We start from the raw sequence: 22,822 nt of genomic DNA on the forward strand, positions 1-22,822 counted from the left end.
ATGTGCAGTAAACATGAAACCTTTGTACAAGAGTGAATATGAACTAAATCGAATTGAAACTGAATATCTCTTGATTCAAATTCGACTCAAATGAAAATAATTTGATTTGAATTTGGTTTAAGTTTATCGAAACAAAGTTAAGGATAGCTCGACTCAACTTGGTGCTTGGGTGCATAATTAAAAAAATTATAATTTCTTGAACTTGTTGAAAAGATCATGAAGAACAATAAGTTCCAATTAATCATTTAGCTTTTTATGAAAAATTTTAACCCTAAATTGATCTCTCGTCCTGCTTATAGTAGTTTCTAACTTAGAAACCTGTAAACAACGATAAGCTTCTCCTTTTAATTTCTTCTTTCTAATAACTCAGCGCTGGAAGAAGGAATCAGAAAGATAACAGAAAAGAATTTAATACTCGCCATATTTGTGCCAACAAACTAACATGACTGCACATCTCCTCGCAATGTAGAATCTAGCCCAACTCTCTTTGGCCATGGCGATGCATCGGTGAAGTCTCTCTGAGATTATAGAACCAACCCTTTTCTTCTTGCTCATCTTCCTTTTCCCAGTTGCAACGGAATTGCGTTTACTCTTTGGCAACTTGGAACCCTACTTCAAACCAACCAAAATCAAGAGGAAACATCTCGTTGTTCTAACAACTTGGAACGTCCCTCATTTATCTCTCTTTCTTTCTGATCTTTCATTTCAACAACAATTTATGGTGGGCTTCATAATTCATTCATGTGAATAATGTCTCTTTGTCTCTGTGTATGTTTCTTTTCTTAATTTCTTCATGCATGTGATTGTTTACACAGATGGCATGACACTGATTTCACCGTAAAATTCTTTTGCGTTTAGCTCTCTCTTAGCTTTTTCCCATAAGAAACCGAATTTTCTTTGGTCCACCATTGATGTCATGAAAGACAATTCATACGTACAATCTCGTAACCATAGTTAATTAGTTAAGGCAGTTTACAAGCTTTTTCCACTGTTATAAGAACTCAATTATTGAAGGTAGGTAGCTCAATTGAATGTAAAGGTTATATCTAATTTTAAAAAAAAAAAAGCCACTGGATTTGTGGAAAAATATTAGAAGTCCACTTTGCTGTTTTGATTCTGATGAACAATGGAGATTAGAGAGATCATCTCCATGCAGTTCAACTTGCAATATGTAGGTTAACATTAATTATGATTTTAGTTTAATAAAATTGAGTAATTAAATAGTCCAATGTTAGTTTATAGATAAATTTGAGTGATTAATAAATATAAGTCCAATACACATAAAAGTTATTATCTGAGTGGACAATAAAAATACGGGCCTTGAGATTTATTTGGCCTTGATGGGGTCAATTAACCTATTATATGTTAACTAAGACTCTGTTCTAAAACTCAATACAATATAACTTAACAATTTAAAATTATCATTTACGGATGTTTCTAAAGGAAAAGACTAAATCATATCGAGAGGTGATCTCAATAAACAATTTCAGATATTTTATGGATTCAAATTGCATGACGATCCAAATATTTCTAAAACTCTAAAGTTTAATTTAGTATTTTATAATTTATATATAAATCCAGTGAATTATAATTGTATGATTTTATGTTTGTTTACGTATAATAAATCTTATAGTAAGAGCTATATTAGTATAAATCAATGCGATTTTATGAATATGTAGGTGACGCTCTTTTAAATTTACCTTTTTTCTAGGGAAAATGTATCAAGTGCCATGTTAGTGTAAACGTGACAAATGTTTGATAAAATTTTGAAGTGGAGCCATGGATAAGCTCTAAACATTAAGGCTTGTGATGAAAGCAAATGCAAAGCTGAAATTGTGTTAATCTCTAACAAGCCAGCCTCCCCTCTTAACTCTGCGGTCAGTCTTTCCCAGAGAAAGATTCCCTCATTAATGGCTTCCTGTCGAGTGAGAAGAATCACAATCCTGGACGACCCCTTTGTTGGGTGCTGAGATTTGAAAGATGGGCTTGTTTTATTTTGAATCTTTGAGCACTCAAATCTCACACAGGACAGTTTTTTGCCCATGTTACAAGAAATTATGAACACTTTTTTTTTGTTTTTTCTGTGAATAGCGATGGTTAATTCTGACTTTTGGTTTTGGATCTGATATGATCATTCAAGTGGGTGCTCTTAAGCAATAAATGCACCGAATTTAAAACTTCTACAACGTAGAGAAGAAATAAATTTGAGGGCCAGCTTTCTGCTTTGGTAGTCGCGGTTTTAAATGCTCATGCAGACTCATCTCTTGGCTCTTGCCTTCTTAAATCCCCACCCAGACATTCTCATTTCTCACTTCTCACTTCTCACTCACCTCCTTCCTCTTTCCTCTCTCGACCGTCTAATTTATTCTTCTTCATCCCAAATGGTGGTAATTTAGGGTTTATGTAGGCAAAAAGAAGGCCAGTTTATGAAACAGTAGCTGTGATATTGGCCTGGCTCACTCAGAAATTAACTGTACTTAATTTAGAGTGCTATGTTTTTAGTCTGATTGAGCCGTGCCAATATCTCGGTGCTTTTTCATTTCTCAACAGCGTTCAAAGTTCAAACTCACTCATTCATCAGTAACAAAGGTTTGTTCTTTCTATATATATATGACTTCTAGATTCTGGGATAAGTTTAAAATCTCTCCCACATGCAATGCAGATTCTTCTACACTGACATGAAGCATAACCATATAGTTTATCTCGACAGAAATATTCACTGAAAAAGTAAAACACAGAAAGCAAGAATGACAAGCGAGAAACATATCCAGGAATAGTAAAACCATATTCGATAGTTCCAGTGTGAAGATGGGGACCTCCTGTTGATTCTTTCAATCTTCTAATTAATCCGAGATCATGTTCATCTAAGCTTTTCTACTAGAGCAAGATCCTAGGGTTTTTCTTTTATCAGTTTTATGCAGATTCCAGTAAACTTTACCATGAAAAAGGAAAAAGATCGATCCCATTTCTCTGATTATGATTTTGTCTATATATCAACATCGGGCTTCCACAAATAGACCATAGGAATACTCCATATTTCATGGAAAATTAAACTGATTAAGTGGTTGTTCTGATTGTCCCTTACCTTTTAATAACTCAGTTACACAATGGATAATAAGACGATTAGGGCATAAGAGGCAGGCCAAGAGTAGGGTTTGACTCAAAACCTAATCAGTTCAATTTGATTCAGACTGAATTCATGTTATTATTTTAGTTTAATGGATGATATTATTTATTTTATTAATAATATTATAAATCCGATAATACTATTTATATTTTCAACCAATTCAAATGAGGATTTGAACCAAACTCGAATCCAATCCTAACAAAAGGGCTCACTCTTTTTTCATCTCAAAGTTTCAGTTTCAGTGGGATGAAGATGAACAGACTCCATTTTCACATCCCATGTAATTCTGCTTTCATTGCAGCTTTGAATTTATGGAAACATTAAGAATGAGCGAGGTCTTCTTCAGAAATTAAATACATCTGAAAAGAATTCTCTTGGAATTCTTTCTTTCTTTTCAATCAGCTTTGTCTGTCGGTCGAATGCCATTTCTTCTTCGGAATTAAGTACATTCATTAAAATCACCCATCAGAGGAAACAGTTATGTTGATACAATTAATGAAATTATAACTTGAAATATTATTAATTATATACATTTCAAACCAAAATACCTAAATATTCAACTCTTGTCAGGTAGCAAGAAGCAGAAAACAGTTAGGATTTACTTCACTTTCTTTTTTTTTAAATAACAGGATATCTGTCTGCATTTATTAAATAAATAAATCCGAGACTTTATTATTGATAAGTAATAATAACAGAATATTTTATTATTGATAAGTAATAAAATATTTTGATAATATTTTATTATTAATGATGATGTAATTGATAATATAATGAGTAATTTGATTATTACTCTCACCTTAAGTATTGAAAGAATATCAAAGTAATTTTAATTTTATTATAATTATTTCCTTATTTATTAATTTTTAAAAACAAAAATATCAATTAATATGATAACTAATATGAAAAATATTTTAAAATAATTATACTTAAGAACATTTAAGTAAAATAATATTTTAATATTTTTTTATTACCTCTAACTAACTATAATAATTATTTATACCTAATCGTTTTTATCAAAATTTATTAAACATAGTAATAATTTATATCTAATAATTTTCTAGATAATATATTTTAAAAATAATTTTTTTATTTTTAGTAATAAAATATTATTCAAACCAAACGTTATTTGAGTCTATTAATATTAAGAGGTGGATTTACATTGAAGAGTTAGTTTGAGTTTAACTTAAATACATAAATTTTTGTTCTAACAAGTGAGAAAACCGTCTTAGAAAAAGAGAAGGAAAAAAGTTATTTAAGATGACGAAAAAGAAGAATCACCAAAATAAAATGAAAGGGAGAAAATTTATCAAAAAAATAAAATTTCCCGATAACTCGGTAGAATACAATTTAAACAAATAACACCAAAGATTTAAAAGACAATTTAAAAAATTGAGATATTCAAATAAAAACAATTTTGAATTGACTTATGAAGGATTAAGATTGATCGACCATGCTTGCATTTATGAGAAAATTACATTACATTACATTACATGAATTTTCTATATTTTATTTTTATATTCAATTTTAAAGCCCAAAATATTTATTATTTTGTCAGGAATCTTGTAAAGAGTATTTATGAGAATTTTGTATTTATTGAAAAATATTATTGAATTTTTACAGTCTAAAGTGCCCTTAATTGCAACTAATGTAAATGGCACAAAACAATTAAGAGAATTATAAATAAATAGATCCATCAGGGATATTTTGGACTTTTACACAATATCACATCAATGATACACAAAAATATACAAGTAAAATTATATTAATATATATCTATTAATTTTGATCATAATTTATTTTAAAAGTTATTTAATTTTAATATATTTTTTTGTTACTTATTAATTACAATAATATTTTATTATCAATGATAATGTAATAAATAATATATATAATAATCTAATTATTATCAACACTTCACCAAAAATATTTAAGTAAATTAATTTATTAGTATTTTTTATTACCTCTAATTAAATACAATAATTATCTATACCTACTTATTTTTATTAAATATAGTAATTATTTATATTCAATACTTTTCTGAGTAACTTTTTTATTTTAATAATAAAATATTATCCAAATCAAATATCGTTATAGTAATCCACCGCTCTCAATGGGCTTTCACATGGAAATCTTGCAAATTAAATTAAAATAGACAGAATTTATAATACATTCGACATCAACTGGGATTTATTCAGAGAAGTAATTACAAATCCCCGTTAAGTGCTCTGTTCAGAGACCATTGCTGATAACTTGTTTATTCATGTTGTTGATTCAAACTTTACAGACTTTTCTTTGCAATATTTACCCATCTCTGTTGTAAGGTAAATACATTTTTGTAAAGATTTTTTTATTTTCTGCAAATTTCACTCATGAATCAAAGTTCAGATGGGAGTCCATTTTGTCTCCAGGCAGCATACCCTCCAGCCATATCAGTAACGCCTCCATAACCCTGAAGTTGGAAGGCAAAAGCAATAGCTACATTAAATGTACTGGAATGTCGGGCCTTCACAAAAGTGCTATCGGCTCTCTTTTAGCTCAAGTAAGTTAGTGGGTCAAGTTTTTCCTCGCACTTATATACCCACGCCCAATTTAGGCCGAGAACAAACCTGCCCAAAACCTGAGAGATTGTTTTTCAATCTCAGGGTATCCACAAAAGTACCATTAAGGTTCTCATGCCCAAGAACTAATTACGAGCGAAATTTTCCTTCACACTTATTTAGTTAGACTCAACCAATGCAAGATTCCTAACATGGAGATGTTGATTTTGAAGCAAATAGGAATGTTTACTTCCTTTGTGTTATGTATAAATTAATGTCATGAATGATTAAAAACCTAGTTAAAGCGTTAAAGCATGATGTGCTTACAGCAGCTAAAAGATCCGTAGCAGCCATGAGAGACCTTTTCCCGAGTTCACACCCCTGTAAAAACCAGATTCACATTATATCTTCCATGTTCAATGCCAATTGAAGGAGTTTGAAGGCATTAGAATTAGAGGAAATTCAGATGAAGGAACCGACAACAATGATTTCATCGTATTTTCCAAAATGAGCTGATACTTCCTTCAGGAATTCCGGATTCTTTGTCATCCCTGAGTTGAGAGACAAAAGTTTCCAAAAGAAGATCAGTTAATAGAGAAGAAACCACTAACCAGCGAGTAAATGACTAATATTATGTGATTTTAGAGGAAAATTTCAATGGAAACCTGATCCAACCCTGTACAGATATGGAACATTAACAGCCCCAGAGACATGGCTGGCACTGAACTCTTCTGGAGTCCTACACAGAAACCGAATCATTTAACGAAGTTATATACCTACTCAATTTGAGTACACAAATAAGTGTTTGCATATATAAATATATACATACACACACACACCTATTTGTGTTTATTGTTTATTGAAACAAAAGACAAAAGAAGCTCTGTAAATAAACTTTGAAAATTACAGGTAAGATTAAAAGCAAAACCTGACATCCAAGTAACGATGGCCTGCTTGGAGAAGCTCGTGAGCCACTCGAACAGGCACAGAAGTTGGGACCGCAGTGGCCTCCACATTCCCTCTGAGACAAGCCTTCGGGCTTTATATAAATATAAACATAGAAAACCCAATTCAGCAACAAAAAAATTTAAAAAAAAATCGACAAAATTCTTAATTTACACTTGTACTTACCATAGCCTCAAACTCTTGCCACTAATGCCAACATTAAATCGCTGTGAACTCACTGGTAACAAGAACAGGCCCCTGAAAAAAACGAGTTGAAACATCAAACTCAGTAAAATCAATATGACAAACTAGAGCTAACCGACCTGTGATTGAGATTCTGAGGAGAAGGAACAGAAGGGAGCGAAGAGAGAGGAGAGCTGGAAAATGAAAGTAAGGAAGCTGCTTCCATGATTGTGTTCTTCAATGAATGAATACGGATGACTGTTACGATTATTTAATGGCGAAGAAGGATCACGGTGACACCTAAGAGATGACAGTTTTATGGGGGAAAAAAACGACACGAAGGGAAACAAAAGCGGTTAAGATGTTGGGAAGGGCGCAAGAAGACTTGCAATTGCCATCTGCATGGATAAGATTCGGCCTGGAAATTGGCTGGAAGTTTTATCCTTTGAGCACATCTTGCTATGTCTGGTGACTCCCAGACACGTGGCGAATACCCAGATGCGACAATATGAGATATTGTAAATTGGAGGTGGAAATTCGCTCTTAAAAATTTTTGTTGGAAATGGCAAGATAATGATATTATTTATCTTTGCTTGCTTAACACGTGTCAGTTTTTCTAGAACAATTGACAATCTTTACGTCTGTTCTCAATTGTTTAAGAGGAAGATCGTTTCAATGCTCTAATGATCAATAGATCTGTCATACACGTTCTCAATGCTCTAATGCTAATATTGTGAAAGATTAGCTTGTCATCGCAAGGGTAACTTCTATTTGTTGAATGAAAACTCTTTTACTCACTATTATTAAAAGATTAATTTTTATTAAAGATATATCCGAATTAAATTAAACTAAACTCTTTTGAAGTTTGAACGTTCAGTTTAATTGATTGATAAATAATAATACTAAAAAAGATAATATTTCTTTAAAAAAGAAAAATATCATTAAAAATCATTAGAGAAGAAAATTAATTATTAAAAAAAATAAGAATCCTGAAAAAAAAAAATGTTTAGTGAAGAGAAAAAAAAAATCATCATAAACAAAAAAAAAAATCGTTAGTAAGATGAGCTCCATTGTAGCAAATATCAATATACCCTTAAACTTGAACAGAGTCAGAGCTTCAACTCAATTTTGGATTGTTTGATTCAAATATGAATTCAAACCAAAGTCAAATTCACTCAAATTAATCTTATTGGACTAATTGTTTAGTTTGAACATTGGTTATTCTTTGAATAGTGAGATATAGAATTACATATCTATAAAACCATATAGATATATTTTTTAAGGATAAGAGTGAATCTGATTCAAACCCATGATTGGTTTAAACTCAAATCGAATCTAATTTAAACTGGTGTGCAATATTATCTAAAGATTAATTATGATGTAAAATAAAAAATTCTTCAAAATGGTGTATAATGTGATCAACAAGATAATCAATAGACAGATAACACAAGCTATTTATACGAAGATCCAATTCACGATTAACTTGTTATAATTCTAATATGAGTAATACTATGTGTACCCACTTTAAGTATACAAATGTATACACACTCATATGTGTCATCATATGATTGGTTATTGTTTTATTCTTAATTCAATCATCCAATCATATAATGACACATATAAATATGTATATATTTATATATCCAAAATAATTACACATAATTTTATTGTTCTAATATTATTGCTTGTGTTGCACCAAACGTTCGTCCCGTTAAGAACGAGGCTTCGATCTTCAGAAACGCCACCGTACAGTAGTTTTGTACTTCTTTGATAACAACGCTGTTAAATTTGGTGTAATAAAACCATACATAATAAACGCATTTTACAATTTTAATTTTATAATAATTAAACAAAAATTATTATTGACAGTTATTTAATTTTATATTAATTAAAAATTTTAACTAAGAATTGTAGGGCTTTACCCCTGAGGGAACCCTTCCAGAAATTCTCAAAGGCCAGGGCAGAACCCAGGCCTAAGAGGGGGTTTGGAAATAGTTTTCAACCAGCAATAGACGCGCCTCGGTTAGAACCTCACTAGCTGCGTCATTGCCCCAAGCGCAAAGATACTTAAAACTCATTTCTCATCGCCATTTTTATAGCCATTTGCTCTCATCGAGTCACTATGCTCGCTCGATGTGGTACTAAAAATATAAATTTCTTCATCTTGTGGCTCCCCAACAGAGGAAACCATACCACTATTGCTGATAGAAATGGGCCTCTGGCCCAATCAACCTTCTTACTTGAGACATTGAAGTCCGCTGGGATATATTCAATTTTTTTTAAGGCTACACATCACTTAATAGACATTAATGGAGTACCATAATTACAAGTAAATTCAAATCAACTAATTTAGTGATTTATTTGAAAAAATCAAATTTAAGTTCTAATAGTTTAATTCAAATTCGAATTAAGAGAATTGTCAAAAACTCAAGCCACTCTTATCCACGTTTGGCTCAGCTAATCTGGAATCTCAAATTAACAATTAATCAAACTAAAAGTAACCATTTTTCTAAATTAACACACAAACCACCAATCCCATTCAAAATAATACGTTACCCTATTGGTCAAATAATCTTATAATGGAAGATGAACATAGCCAAACAAAGTGTAATCTTCTTGGTGGAAAATGGATTAGCAACGGACGGTTGAGATTATAATAGTGATGTCTGAAAACAGAGAGCGTAACGGACGCCAAAGGGAGTGATCCACGTACGTTGTCTGATTCAAGAAAAGGAAGATGCTTCAGAATATTCTCCTTATCTCTCCAATTATCACCGCTTTCACTATAAAAGGCCCTTCCTTTCCTTCGCTTTCTCATTGCCATCACCCTCAACATGTTGCCTGATCTCACACTGTCCATCTCCGAACAACAACAACTCATAGAAAGGCTGGAGGTCTTCAAGATTCAAGGCAAAGATAAACATGGCAATAAAATCCTTCGTATCATCGGGAAATGCTTCCCTGGTATATAATTCTCAATTTTTTTTCTTTTTCTTTAATTGTGTTTTCTTAAGCTGACGTTTTAGGGTTTCCCATGGATGATATATAGCTCGAGATCTGAGTGCTGAAGGGCTGAAGACGTATTTGGAGGAGAGGGTTTATCCCAAATTGGCGAAGAAGCGCTTTGCTGTGTTGTACCTCCACACCGGAGTTCAAAGAAGCGAGAATTTTGTGGGAATTTCAGCTTTGCGATCTATTTACGATGCTATTCCAAGCAATGTTAGAGACAATCTTCAAGCTGTTTACTTTCTTCATCCCGGTTTGCAGGCCCGCCTCTTTCTCGCTACCTTTGGCCGTCTTTTCTTCCATGGAGGGTGAGTTGAGTTACCAGTAACGAGTTACGAATTGAAGCACTTTTAGCGCTTGATTTTTTATTATTAATTAAATGTTGATAATGGAGGGGGGGAATGATTGTGAGTGGTAGGTTGTATGGGAAGCTGAGGTACGTGAACAGGATTGATTATTTGTGGGAGCATGTCAGGAGAAAGGAGGTGGAGATTCCGGAGTTCGTGATTGATCATGATGAGGATTTGGAATGCCGTCCGATGATGGATTATGGGCTGGAGAGTGATCATCCGAGAGTCTCCTGTGCACCCGCACTCGATTCCACCGCCGTGTCTATGTACTCCATGAGATGTATCTCCTAGAAGATGCTGTGGGCCGGCGTTTTATTTTTTGTTAATATTTTTTTCTCCATGGGCCCAGCCCAAGGTTTTGTTTGTAGGGATGGGTTTTGTGAATATATTTAGGCTAACAGCATGAAATCTCAACGTAGTATTAATCTTGGCATCAATATTTTCGAAGCCACGCTAGACGTTAACGGATGGAGGGGGCACTGTGGTCCAACTGATTGCTAGACTGTTTGATTGGTAATCGGCAATTTTATATAATTTATCATTAATTATATAATATAAATTATTTTAACACAAAAAAGTTTGCAAGTGAACTGACCATTTTTGTGGGTAGTTAACGGTTCAACTGGTCAGATTCTCTGGTTAGATTCTGTATTTAAAACAATATTTGACATAATGTTGTAGGCATATTAAAAACTTCTGTAAATTGGGAAAAAGCAAAAAAACTGTACTGTCAAAACCAAACCCTGCTGGCAAGGTAAGGTATGACAGTTTCTGTTTTTAAGTTCATCAAAATAATACAAAGATTGAGAGGTTTATCTATGCTATGGTTATCTAGAGCTTTTCTTGCTCTACCATTGTTTCCAATACGGAACACAAGATTATGTAGGTTAATTTGCACTTTTATGTTTTCAGGTCAATATCATGCACAAAAGCATTTCAAGTACTTGGATTCTATTACCTTATGAAAAATTAGAAGAAACAATTTTTTGCCAATAAAGCACAAGTAGGTAGCTCTTCCAGTAACTTGGCAACTAGGTTTGCAAGCAGCACATGATTTTTTTCCTGGTGATGTAGATACCTAGTTTATAAGATGAAAATAAGTAGGCTTGCATTCTGTATTGTGTAGTGGTCAGATTTTCTAAGAAATCAACACCACAGAAAGCTCACACGGGGAAATTACAAAAGATCACCTGATTGAAGTTGGACATCAATTCTTTTGACAACCTTTTGTGAGAGCTCGAGGGCTGCAACTTCTTGCTCTCAGCCTTGCTTAAGATGAATTCCTGATGCATAGAGCTGATTAATTAGTTGAAATTCCAGTGAGCATCGGATAATGTAAAAGGAGATAGGATTGGCAGGATTGAGGCCAATGAACTAACTATCCTTCTGTGGTCATCCAATCCATGAAACAAACTTCTAGAAGGCAATTGATCAAGGCCAGCTTTACCTAACTCATGGTAATAGGCTTCCATTGATTTTGGAATATTAAAGTGGCAAACCATTTTGACATCTTTTCTGTCTACCCCTTACAAAGATAGATTATAGAGCCATTAGAGACATATGATACTGATGCGTACCTGTTCTGTTTCTGCAGATGATGCTTCAATTTCCAGTCTCCACGAAGTCGGCCTGCCAAGTTTAGTGTAAACAGAATGTGTCTTCTGTGTTGTAATAGCAATTGCAATGTAATGTAATTCAAAGGAACACAACTCAATTCAATGTAAATGACTTCTATTGATAATCAATGAAATACAGCTCAAATGTTCAGTGTTTATTCTGAAATGAATGCTACTGAAATACCAAATGAATTATAACCGAAATACCAATGGAACTTGGCTACAACCATGCCAGTTCCCCCTAGGCCTAAGCCCCCTAAACCCCTGAATTTGTGTTTCTTCCTGGATGCCTTTCTGCTTAGCTTGTTGCCCTTTTTAAAGCAGCAGCCTCTCATTCAAAGCTTGCTTATCTCATTTGTTTGGGTAATCCAGATGAGAGTGATTTGCTTGGTTTATCCCAGTAGATGAGGTTGTTTTGCCTGAGTTATCCAGGTAAATTTGTTAGAATTCCCAACTGCCATGGCTGTAATTGAGCTGGAAGTGAATTTCCTATCTTGCCTCTTCTTTTATAAGTATTGGTGACAGGCGGTCTATCAGATACCTGCATAACAGAACCCACCAACAGTAAAATAAGCAAACAATGACTTATCTGAAATTCATTGAAAGCATTAACAATTAGGTCACATACCATCCTGAAGGAACAGCACTAGCTCAATAATTGTGCTAAGTCCTAAGTCACACTATTTTGAGTTCATGTCATCACCAGGTGCCGAAATATGAAAAAGAACTAAACAGTGCAGCATAAATCACCTGAAAACAAGGGTTCTACATTAAAATAAATACAATAACTGGCATATAAACCAATTTCCTAACAGAGAACTTTTGTATAGAAGATAAGTTCATGTTTATGACACCAAACATAACTCTGAACCTGAGAGCAAGCTATTTTAGGTATTTCGAAGGAGTTTGAGATAAATGAGCACAGGAAAAACGTGGACTTTCAAAATTCAACCATACCCAAGAGCAACTGTAGCCACAACAACTTGTGTGTTGGAAGAAATCCAATCGTCTAATACAATTTATTACTCAAGCCTTCATGATATGAAGAAAATCCACCAGAAAAAAGAGAAGACTTCACGTTATGTCCATAAAAATTAAAGCTTTCTGTGGAAACAAGAAAAGGGTTGCAAAATATTTGGTTACCAGCACAAGAAATGCAGCTTTTGGAAAGATGACGGGACAACTCATCACAAGTTGTGTGTTTGAGACAGCATACAATTGCACATGTATCTCCAATAGACTTGAGTGCATTAGACAAATCTTCATAGGCATCATCCAAAAGATCTTGGCCAGTTATAAAGATTGCCATATTCAACTTAAAAGAAGAAGAGAGAAAAATACTCAAAAATGCTTCGATGAATGGGGAAAGTTCAAACTTTAAAGATAATATAATTTAGTAATGAAGTCAGTTCTTTTCCACAGGGCGGATTAACCTGACTCACTTGGGAGCAGCAGTTGCTGTCAATGCCAATAACGGTACATCTGGAAAGCAGTTCCTCAAATATGAGAGCTTATGGTAAACAGGCCTGTAAGTAAATTAAAAAACAAGAATAGAAGAGCTCAAGCATGAAAGTTTCAGCGGCATTAAGTCCAACATAAGCAATAAGAAAATGGAAAATTCAACCAAATTCATAAAAGAATGTCATAAAAGTGGGGGAAATTCACTTGTTGCTCATCAATTCAGTAGATTACAAACCTGAAATCATGGCCAGCGATGAGATGCAATGTGCCTGAAATTTTGAAAAAAGCAGTGAAATAATTCAGCAGCTATTCCTTTCTCCTTCAATGCCATCACTTGGTTTACCTAAACTTTTAAAAACATCCATGAAAGATATCCAACACCTCGCTGTTTATCCCTAAATTGAGCGTGGCCGTAATGCCATCTCAAGAGTTTCACTGGAACTCCATTTTCGAATATATTCTTCTTCTTCTTTTGGTTCTCACTTCTACTTTTCATTGCCAATGGTGTTTAACCCTGACTAATTCACTAGGAATTGGAGAAGCTTTTCGAATTTCGCGGCGATCCAGTTGGAGTGGATTGTGGAGTCGAAACGGCGCCGTTTAACTTGGAAAACTATGTCTCCTTGAATCCGACGTCGTATAGCTGTCTTAATTGTAACAGATGATGACGTGTCTGGCTTTTGGCCTTCACTCCACTCTGTTCTTCCCTAACTCCACAAAAACTCAGAGCTTTATCAAATTCACACACCCAAATCTTCGTTCAAACCCAACATTCGACTTCTTCTTCGTTATTAAGAGGTAAATTTGTTATACTTTTTTACAGCTATAGTTTTTTTTTTGCTTTAGTTCTTATAATGATGAAAGATGTTATGGCGGTTAAGTGAGCTTGTGGCTTCTGTTGAATTAAGTCACTGTCGCTAATCATCCTTCAGGAATCAAAATTTCCGATTCTCTGTCAACATAAATTCTACTTGATTTATTGGACTTGCCCATATCTTGAATTTTATATTATCTTTTGCATTTCATATAAAATTTATGCGTTAAGACTTCATTTGAGTTCATTGGACTTTCCATCATCTTAGTTTTTGCATACTTATATTTTATTAAGTGAGCAGTGTTAATTGATATTTGTCAAGATTATGGATGTTGTTGACAGAGATGGTGTTCTGGTGCTGGGGTCGACCGTCTCCTCAAGATCAGAAGGCTTGCATTGACAAGTAAAAGAATTTGACTTTGAATTCAATTTTTGTTCTTTCTCCTGAAATTGCAACTGTTTTTGGTGTGTAATGTATATGTCCAATTGTACCAGTAACGGTTAATTATTAACAGGTCTAGTGTCTTTAACTATGATGGCAAGTACAGAGGAGCAACTGCTAAGCCTGCATCTAAACTTAGAGAGGATATGGAGCTCTCAAAAGATGGCTTCTTAATCAATCATGCACGTGTTTTGGTTGGTTCAGGCCACGATACTTATGAGAAGAGCAAGACAGGTCTTAAGACATGGAGGTGTGTGGGTTTCTTTCAAAACATATTTATGTAACATCTAGTGAGAAGAAGAACCCAGTGGAATTAATTTGTTGAATTTGCAGACATTTTGAGTTGAATTGGGCATTTGTTGATCCCGAGACCCCAATACAAAGTGGGGCCAAGTTCTGTGTTTGTGTTAAGGAGTTTCTTCCGTGGGTCATGATGCCTCTTCAAGTGGTTTATATAAATGAAAGTAGACGAGCAAAAAAGCCTGTGGCTTCATTCGGTTTCGGTAGTGGAACCCTTCAAGGTCACCTACTTGTAAGTGTATTTTTCCTTGCTGCAGTTATATGTATTCTTCTTAGAAATTAAAGTTGGAAGGAAACAACTTTAGTCCTTTCATATATTTTGCCTAATCATATAAATACATCATCCTCTTTCGAGATGAGCTAGGTTAACAATTTAGGCAAAATCACTCAAGAAATAAAATTTAGAGTCCTATCATTAATAGTTTCATTGGACAATATCAAAATAAGCACGATCGTAGCCAGGTTGGCTTAGCTTATAGCTCTTTTAACAAAGAAAATTTTTTAGCTGATTTTGTTTTAATTTCCTGACAAGTAGATTTGTTTTGGATCTACGTGGATGTATTACTTAATGTATTTGGAAGCCAAACAAAAGGTACGAACCAAATAAAAGGTATAGATGTGGAGTTCTACCATAAAATCTTCCAACTTTTCTTCCAAAGGTTTGATGAAAAAGTGGATTTCCATGCCTAATTGGCTTCTGGATGATATCTATGGGCTGATTTACATATGAAGAGTAGGTAAATTCCTGCTCAAGGGTGATGTTTAGAGCTTAGAGCTACTTGCAAGTTCTAAATTGCACTGAACATTGGTGTATTGTTATCACACTAGATGTCCATGACTGTGATAAAGACTTCTGTTTAGCATGTGAATTTTTTGTATTTAATGTGAATGCTTTGTATTCACGTTTCTTGTCACCAAACAATTTATCACATTTCATTTCTTTTATTGACCTTAAGTAGCTCAGAATTTGTGTTCCACCAATTTTTGTCCGGTTGAAACATCAAAGGTGAAAAATCATGTGCTTATGGGATTACTCACCCTTCCATAGTCACGAACTCATAGGTTTGCCAAAATTGTTCACTGACTCACGTCTTAATGAGGGTATAATGTTACAGGAGAAAGGAAAATACCATTGTTCTGGTCACCTATGCATTATCTTAAAGTGTTAAGCCAAATCTTAATGCAGTTATACTGCAAAAAAACAAGGGAAACTACTTTTGTTTTCTGTCATCTCCATAGGTTCTTAGAAGGCTAGCTGAGAAGAGCTGCTGTATCTGAGACTTACAATTTATTATTCTTTTAGTGTTGCAATGTATATAAACACAGACTATACTAACAAGACATAAATTTGCCTAAATACAGGCTGGGGAAGAGCGCTTTTCAGTTGAGCTGGATGAAGATAACCAAGTATGGTATGAAATACTTTCCCTCTCAAAGCCAGCACACTTTCTGTCATTTATTGGATACCCGTATGTGCAACTAAGGCAGAAGTATTTTGCTCAGCAATCTGCCAATGCAATTAAGAAACATTTGGCTGCTTCATGACTGCATGTATGTTGCAATTATGTATGTTAGATGTAAACTCTACTGTTAACATTTGTTCTGCTTTGTTACCAAGAGCTGTGGTATCATGGTGTTTAATGATTGATGACTTGACAACCCCACATTATAATCTGTCATATGATCCCATGAAGGCATGGTACTTTCTCATTGGCTGCTCCACTACCCCATGTTTACAGCCCCATGGCAGTTTTTCGCAAATACTTTCCTCATGACACTAAACTTCTTCACAAAACTGTCGGTGAAGTAACTGTTAACTGTCTGCTTTCCCTCATCTCTTGAATTTTGAAAGCTCAGTACTTAGTGGAGTAGATCTGGTTTAAATTGTTTTGGTACGGCTAACAGCTATGCCTTAATAGCTTGTGTTTTAACTAGAGCCTTGCATTGACCAATAATGTTTTAGTTTGAGCCATTTTAACAGAGAATATTTTTTCTATAATCGTTGTACATCAACACATGTAACATACGTTTTCACTCTCTAATTGATTGGTTGTAAATACGACAAGTGTATCAAAGATATTTCCATAAGATGATTGTTTAGCTGATTGGATTTTGATGTTGAAGTGAGAGTTTTATGAATCAAATCCTTTTTGTATTAGGGAATCAGTTTAGTTGCAGTAAGGGCACAAATTCAGATGATGTTTAACATTCCTACTTGTAGTGCATGACTAAATAAGTTTGTGGAATAACGTTCTAGTTTTCACATATCCAATTTCTCACTAGTTAGGATTGTTAACCACAGTAAAGCGCTAATCCATAGGGAGACCAGTAGCTGACAAAACCTACACAGATTTTACCCACTCTGTCCGAGTAACCTTGACTTCATAGTTAAGATTATTTTGGGTGAGCAGGAAGAAGATAACTAAATGAGCAAAATCAAGTTTGTTTCAAGTACCTGCATATTTAGCTTACAGGGAAGTGTTGGCTCGGTAGTGGGGAGTAGTTTTTCCAATGGTTATATGTATCATTCTCTTTCGTTCTCTCTTGGAGTTTGAGAGAGAGTTTTGTGTGTAAAATTTGATCAATTATTAACTAGATTTTCCCTACAGGATTATTAGAGATTTAGAGGGTGTAGTGATTTGTTAAGTGCATCACGAATCCTGTAACATTGGATGTACTTATTATTAGTACACGTAATTTTACTAATGACAATGGAAAGTACAATTCCTGAAACATATATGTATAGCTTCTGAATATTAAAGATCTTATTGAATACCAAGCATTCATGGTACATCACTGGCGATGAAACAGATGATTAAGCTGTAATGGTGTTTATTGCTACTTGATCTTTCTGATAAGATTCATAAGCCACAGCACCAAAGTTTTTGACATTTTTATACAACCTTGGTCTTTCTTCATTCACCAGCCCATCCACCACTCCAATCTCTTTATCTACCTCTGCTTCACTCACAACCGCCACTGACATCCTCAGCTTTTCAGGATTTGTCACCACCCGATGCAGTGGGCTCTTGAATATACCATTACTCATTATCTGCATATGCACAATTACGTTCATGAAGCTCAATTCAGTTTAAAGTTTACCAGATTGATCATAATTACCTGCATTTGATCCCCGAGATTGATGACAAGAGCATCAGGAACTATGGCAACCTTAAACCAGTTGCCATCAACACGAACTTGAAGACCTTCCACTTCTTTATCTTGCAGAAGAATTGTGATTCCTCCTCTATCTGTGTGAGGTTTGACACCGAGAACAAGATCAGGTCTTGAACAAGGTGGGTAGAAATTAAACCTTGCTCGAACTGGAGCTCTCTCTCCAATCATCTTCAAGAAGCTGTTCTCCTCCAAGTTCAGTGACTTTGCGATCGCCTTGTATAGTGTTTGCTCTAGAAACCTTACCTTCTCGGCATATTCATTTAACATCTCCCTGAAGATCAGGTATGGAAAGTTAAATCTTTGTTATGTTCAGAGATTATATATTATAAATGAATGTCGATAACCTGAAACCAGAAGGATTTTGTGGCCAAAAATGAAGGTTTCTTGTATCTTCCGGAAAAATCCAAAGAGAAAGACGATCAGACCAGTCCATTACTTGGTTTTCAGATACTATCATGTTGCTTCCATAGCCTTCAATCTGGTCAGTTGCTCTGGCATATTTCTGCTTCTCTTCCATTGGAAGCTCGAAAAATTGCTTCCCGAGCTCACGAACTTGATCAAGAAATGAACTCGAAATCCCATGGCCGATTACCTGCCACTTAAAACAATCACAAAAGCAAAAGATTGAAAACCCTGAATTCCATTTAGAAAGTTAAATGCATTTAACCTGGAAGCATCCTGCAGAGCTGAGAGCGGATCTGAGCTTCTCTAGTTCATTGTGAGCATCAGCTGGTGGAGAGGAAGGTGAGAATAGACTGATATCAATGACTGGAAATGGACCGTATGGAGGAGAAACATCTATAGACCCAAATATGGATTGCTTAAGAACATATTGCGGCGGCGGCGGTTCATCGCCGTTTGTGGAACACTCTTAGACGGTGAAACGATCTGTTCAGGTTCAAGAGCCATCGTTGTTGTCGGTAGGTAGTCGCTGTCTCATGTTTCGGTGCTATTATTACTCTGATTGTTCTGCTGTGATCGGGGCCTGATAAATGCTATTCTACCCAAGGTATGAAGAAATAACGATTCCCAACTTTGAATTTGAAAAAGATATTTTTCCACCCACCTAATCAAGGTAACTGTATTTTTCTCTAATGTTTAAAATATTGCAATATTACCGTACTGAACTATAAACCGTATTATAGGATATAAATGCCATTTTTTAAGACTTATTAGGGATAAATAGATATTTTTTCTTATTTTATTTTAAAAATTATATATTCATCTTGTATATTTTGAAAACATAATTGCAGCTTTAATGTTTTTAAATATGATATTTATATTTCTAATTTATCACGTTTATGTCAGGGTTTTGGGTGTAATTGTTATTTTTTAAAATATTAAAATTTTAATTTTTTCAAAAACACTCCCAAATTTAATTTGAATTTCTAAACCCCTAAAAAATTTATTAACACCTTTAACATTTAAAAAAAGATAGTTTATCTTTCAAATATACGATTATATGTTATTGATATTCTTATCTATATTTTATTAGTAATTTTTTTACTATTTCTAATTGAAATTAATATATTTTAAAATATAAAATTATTTAATAAATTTTTTGTAACAAAGTTTTATAGCTTGTGAGTTTTTTGTATCTTTCAATACATTTATAAAAAAAAAAAAAGTAGAACAGATTTTTTAACAAATTTAGTGAATGGGTGAGAAATAGATTTTCCTAACTTAAAGGATGACAAATTATTTTGTCAAACCTTGTGTGGGAAATATTGTCAGCGACATATTTGCCTATAACAGACAATCATTGGGCCAAAGGACTATTTTCCATCCAAACTATGCGGAATTCTCAAAGTTTTCTCCATTAACTATGAAAATATCGTTTACCCACCTATGACAGGTTAAATTTAACAGAACCCTAACGCTTGAAAATTTTATCTCTTTTTGTCCCCCTAAACTTTAAAAACTAAAAGTTTCTCTCAACCTAAGTTTTAAAAAATGACAGTTTCACCCTAGGATTTCGTTTTGAAATCTCCGACGACATCTCCGGCTCCATTGCCGATGGCCTCTCTCTTCCGAAGCATCCTCTCTTTTCGATGATCTCTTTCCTTCTATTTGAACGCCCGATTGGCGTCAGAGAAACTTTGATAGACGAAGAACTTCGTCGGGGAATATTTATTAAGTGTTTGACATATTTAAAATAATTCAAAATTGTTAAGGGCAATTTAGTATTTAAAAATTCAGAAAATAATATAAAGGAAGGGACGAGCCAAAGAGAAGACCACAAAGATATATCTATTGTGATCATTGTCTTGTTGTTGATTGAGAGGATTTTAGTTTTTCTTGTCCTTATCATTGTCTCTTCTCTTATTGAAAAATTCCCTTTCAGTTTGGAAGAGATAGACTAAGGTCTTGATTTGGAATGTTGAATCGTCATCCTTTCGTGTCACGCCAAATTTATTATTATTTTAATGTAATTCAGATTTTATATTTAATGATTAATTATATAAATATATTTTAAGTATTTTTTTAAATATTTATTTAAACAGTTTTCCGTGTGATCATCGGTCAATTGATTTAATCACTGGTTGAACCAAACTGAATCTTCCATCAAATCAATGTCTAATTTGAGTATGAAAACATTACTTTCTTACCTTCCTTCAAAAGGGTAAGTTAGAAATTCATGGTCTAAGTTCAAATAAATAAAAGAGACGTAAGTTTAGTTCTAGTTTGTTGGATGGACTTGGATTGAAAAACTGAATGGGGTTTTCTTGTTTACCATCAAAAACTGACGTTGAAAGCTGTCAGTAGCTAATTATTTAGAGTTTTGAAATGGGGGAGTTGACAATTTACTACCAAGTTGGTTAAAAAGTGGCAGACGAGCCACATCACCTAGAGAGAGGCCTGAAAAATACATGCAGCGATGCCACATCGACTACAGAGAAAACAGAACACTCGAATAGCTATTATAAAATAACGCTTAAGCTTCATCAACAGTCATCCAGCCGTGCGGTGAGCACAAAGCGAACTATTCTTTCGCCTTTTACTAAAGAATACCGTGTGCTCGCCGCAGACAGCGGCATACGGCAATTTTTGAAGGGTTTCCTATTATTGGAAACACCTACAATCGCAGTTGAATAGTTCTGATAATAAGTATTTTCTTGTTTGCCTGGGTACGAGTGGACTCTGTGTCTGGGGCTAATTGTCAACCATTCAGCTCCTCACGGTAGGCGGACGCTGTGGAGGACGTGTTGGTGCTGGGATTTTTGAAGAAAGAAGAGTTCTGATGATGCTGCATGATTGAATAGCGAAAAGCAAATTAAAGCAACAGTTGCTCTAATTCCACCGGGAGACAAGCTGAATAACTACTCGACCCAAGTTGGTCTAGGCCAGAAGATCTTAGAATAGCCTGGAAAAGCGGAGAGACCTCCAACCGTGCCATCCTTCAAGTCAAAAATCCCACTATCGGTTCCAGGGTGACAATCGGTAACTTCAAAGGGACCATGTTTGAAATAAACACTATTCCCTTTGCATCCAGGAAACTCTTTAGCCGAAAGAGAGAATGAAGAATCATTGCCAACGAAAAACACTGAATCCTCCAATCCATCCATCACCTGAACCCACTCACATTTCTCTTCATCAAGCTTGTAAACCTTGAATTAAATTGGTTCCACCCGCATTTGCCATCTCTGGATGATCAGAAACAAATCCTGACAGAACTTTAATAAATAGGACGAATCCCAAAAACGTTCAATCTGCAAAGGAACAGAAACTTGAGATACGGTTGAAGACTTGGAGCCCACAGTTACGGCAACACCAGTGGACATCAAAGCATAGAACTTTTCATTATGAAAAATTATATCAAGAGAGTGGTCAGAACCAACGTCTATTTTGGTCCATTTCTTGTCTACATATCTCCACATTAGTGCCATTGCTGGAATTATCGTCATAACGGCGAACCCATCATCATTCTAATCGAAGCTTGATGACACAGCAGCCTTACTGAAAACAATAGGCTTCCTTCTATTAATACCTTTACCTTGATAAACTTGTTCAATTCTATAGGCTTTAGCCACTTCCTTGATCCCATAATCCAACACGTCCAAAGACCGTGGTAGCTTTCCGACTCGGATACCTTGTTGGACAAGTTTCCCAGACGATGTCTAGATGGTGGATCCTCTAATCGAACTTTGCCGGAGTTCAACTCTTCACATTTGAGCAACCATGTATCTGTAATTTGGTGTGGATTGGAGCTACTTGGCAGGGGTCCGATTGCATAGTAAGTGAACTCAGCGAGCACCAAGTGTCCGCGATGGGTTGGAATTGATGGGATGGAAAATTTAAGGTCCTTGTGCGGAGATAGAGTTTTTGGCGGAGGAGGAATCGAGGAGTGAAATGAACTACAAACGGCACAAAAACGGAGTGTGTCGATACTCATGGGAAGAAGCTCTGCAATGGAGGCAAGAACGTGGTCCTGAAGACTGGACCAATCAGGTGTAGTGGTATCCATTCTTGGCAAAAATTGGTGACTTCTGAGATACAACAGCAGATAGAAGGAGAAGATGGTGTTGAAGAAGACGATGAAGAGTTGAATTAATAAACAGCAGTGCAATTCAGAAGTCAAACTTTCACATGACAAGAATATACTTGCCATGGAAGCCAAGCCAAGCAAAATCCTGAATAATTAATGTTGGATCTTGATTTTAATAATCAAGAGAAGATTTTAATATCCTGAAAATTAAATTGGAAAATACATAAATAAATTTTCAGTAGGATTTCTTGAATAGAGCTTACCCAGGTACCCTTGTTCATTTTAAATGTATAGCTGCACATGGTACACCAGCCTCTGCAATTAAGCTGCAAATGAAGAAAACTTGAAATAGAGGACTTCAAATCAAACAAATGAGAT

General features: G+C 34.6%; 3 protein-coding genes, 2 long non-coding RNA genes, 2 other non-coding genes and 1 pseudogene across 14 annotated transcripts; 4 read left to right on the plus strand and 4 right to left on the minus strand.

The window, feature by feature from the left end:
• The first annotated feature begins 2,513 nt into the window (after window positions 1-2,513).
• LOC123199792 lies at window positions 2,514-3,481 on the plus strand. The gene is made up of 2 exons (XR_006498421.1): window positions 2,514-2,589; window positions 2,663-3,481. It is a non-coding gene; the product is annotated as an uncharacterized LOC123199792 (long non-coding RNA).
• Window positions 3,482-5,243: 1,762 nt separating this feature from the next.
• Window positions 5,244-7,314, minus strand: LOC123198667 (thiosulfate sulfurtransferase 16, chloroplastic). Of its 2 annotated transcripts, none has more exons than XM_044613412.1 (7): window positions 6,933-7,305; window positions 6,796-6,867; window positions 6,593-6,703; window positions 6,330-6,403; window positions 6,145-6,215; window positions 5,992-6,045; window positions 5,244-5,576 (listed from the first exon to the last, which is right to left on the minus strand). In XM_044613412.1, exons 1-7 carry the CDS (start codon window positions 7,016-7,018, stop codon window positions 5,502-5,504), a joined length of 543 nt encoding a protein of 180 aa, XP_044469347.1. In that variant the 5' UTR covers window positions 7,019-7,305; the 3' UTR covers window positions 5,244-5,501. The 2 variants fall into 2 exon arrangements, with proteins under 2 accessions (XP_044469347.1, XP_044469346.1); XM_044613411.1 differs by lacking the exon at window positions 5,244-5,576 and adding an exon at window positions 5,593-5,744 and having other exon boundaries at window positions 6,933-7,314.
• Window positions 7,315-8,706: 1,392 nt separating this feature from the next.
• LOC123199850 lies at window positions 8,707-8,857 on the minus strand. The gene has a single exon (XR_006498453.1). It is a non-coding gene; the product is annotated as a U4 spliceosomal RNA (small nuclear RNA).
• Window positions 8,858-9,585: 728 nt separating this feature from the next.
• Window positions 9,586-10,585, plus strand: LOC123199455 (ganglioside-induced differentiation-associated protein 2-like). Its single transcript, XM_044614467.1, has 3 exons — window positions 9,586-9,756; window positions 9,842-10,106; window positions 10,217-10,585. The coding sequence occupies exons 1-3, from the start codon at window positions 9,627-9,629 to the stop codon at window positions 10,437-10,439; spliced, it is 618 nt and encodes a 205-aa protein (XP_044470402.1). The 5' UTR covers window positions 9,586-9,626; the 3' UTR covers window positions 10,440-10,585.
• A 517-nt stretch (window positions 10,586-11,102) lies between these two features.
• LOC123199457 lies at window positions 11,103-13,808 on the minus strand. 7 transcript variants are annotated; one of them, XR_006498381.1, is made up of 6 exons: window positions 13,461-13,790; window positions 12,908-13,290; window positions 12,722-12,796; window positions 12,393-12,514; window positions 11,726-12,305; window positions 11,103-11,431 (listed from the first exon to the last, which is right to left on the minus strand). It is a non-coding gene; the product is annotated as an uncharacterized LOC123199457 (long non-coding RNA). The 7 variants fall into 7 exon arrangements; XR_006498382.1 differs by having other exon boundaries at window positions 12,393-13,079; window positions 13,207-13,290; window positions 13,461-13,808; XR_006498380.1 differs by having other exon boundaries at window positions 12,393-12,796; window positions 13,461-13,802.
• Window positions 13,809-13,897: 89 nt separating this feature from the next.
• LOC123199456 (UPF0548 protein At2g17695) lies at window positions 13,898-16,445 on the plus strand. The gene is made up of 5 exons (XM_044614468.1): window positions 13,898-14,023; window positions 14,382-14,442; window positions 14,555-14,731; window positions 14,815-15,013; window positions 16,144-16,445. Exons 2-5 carry the CDS (start codon window positions 14,384-14,386, stop codon window positions 16,324-16,326), a joined length of 618 nt encoding a protein of 205 aa, XP_044470403.1. The 5' UTR covers window positions 13,898-14,023; window positions 14,382-14,383; the 3' UTR covers window positions 16,327-16,445.
• Window positions 16,446-17,456: 1,011 nt separating this feature from the next.
• LOC123198837 lies at window positions 17,457-18,882 on the minus strand (annotated as a pseudogene).
• A 2,034-nt stretch (window positions 18,883-20,916) lies between these two features.
• LOC123199830 lies at window positions 20,917-21,033 on the plus strand. Its single transcript, XR_006498437.1, has one exon. It is a non-coding gene; the product is annotated as a U5 spliceosomal RNA (small nuclear RNA).
• The last annotated feature ends 1,789 nt before the right edge of the window (window positions 21,034-22,822 follow it).

The sequence above is a fragment of the Mangifera indica genome, chromosome 16 (genome assembly GCF_011075055.1).
Source record: "Mangifera indica cultivar Alphonso chromosome 16, CATAS_Mindica_2.1, whole genome shotgun sequence".
Classification (NCBI taxonomy): Eukaryota; Viridiplantae; Streptophyta; class Magnoliopsida; order Sapindales; family Anacardiaceae; genus Mangifera; species Mangifera indica.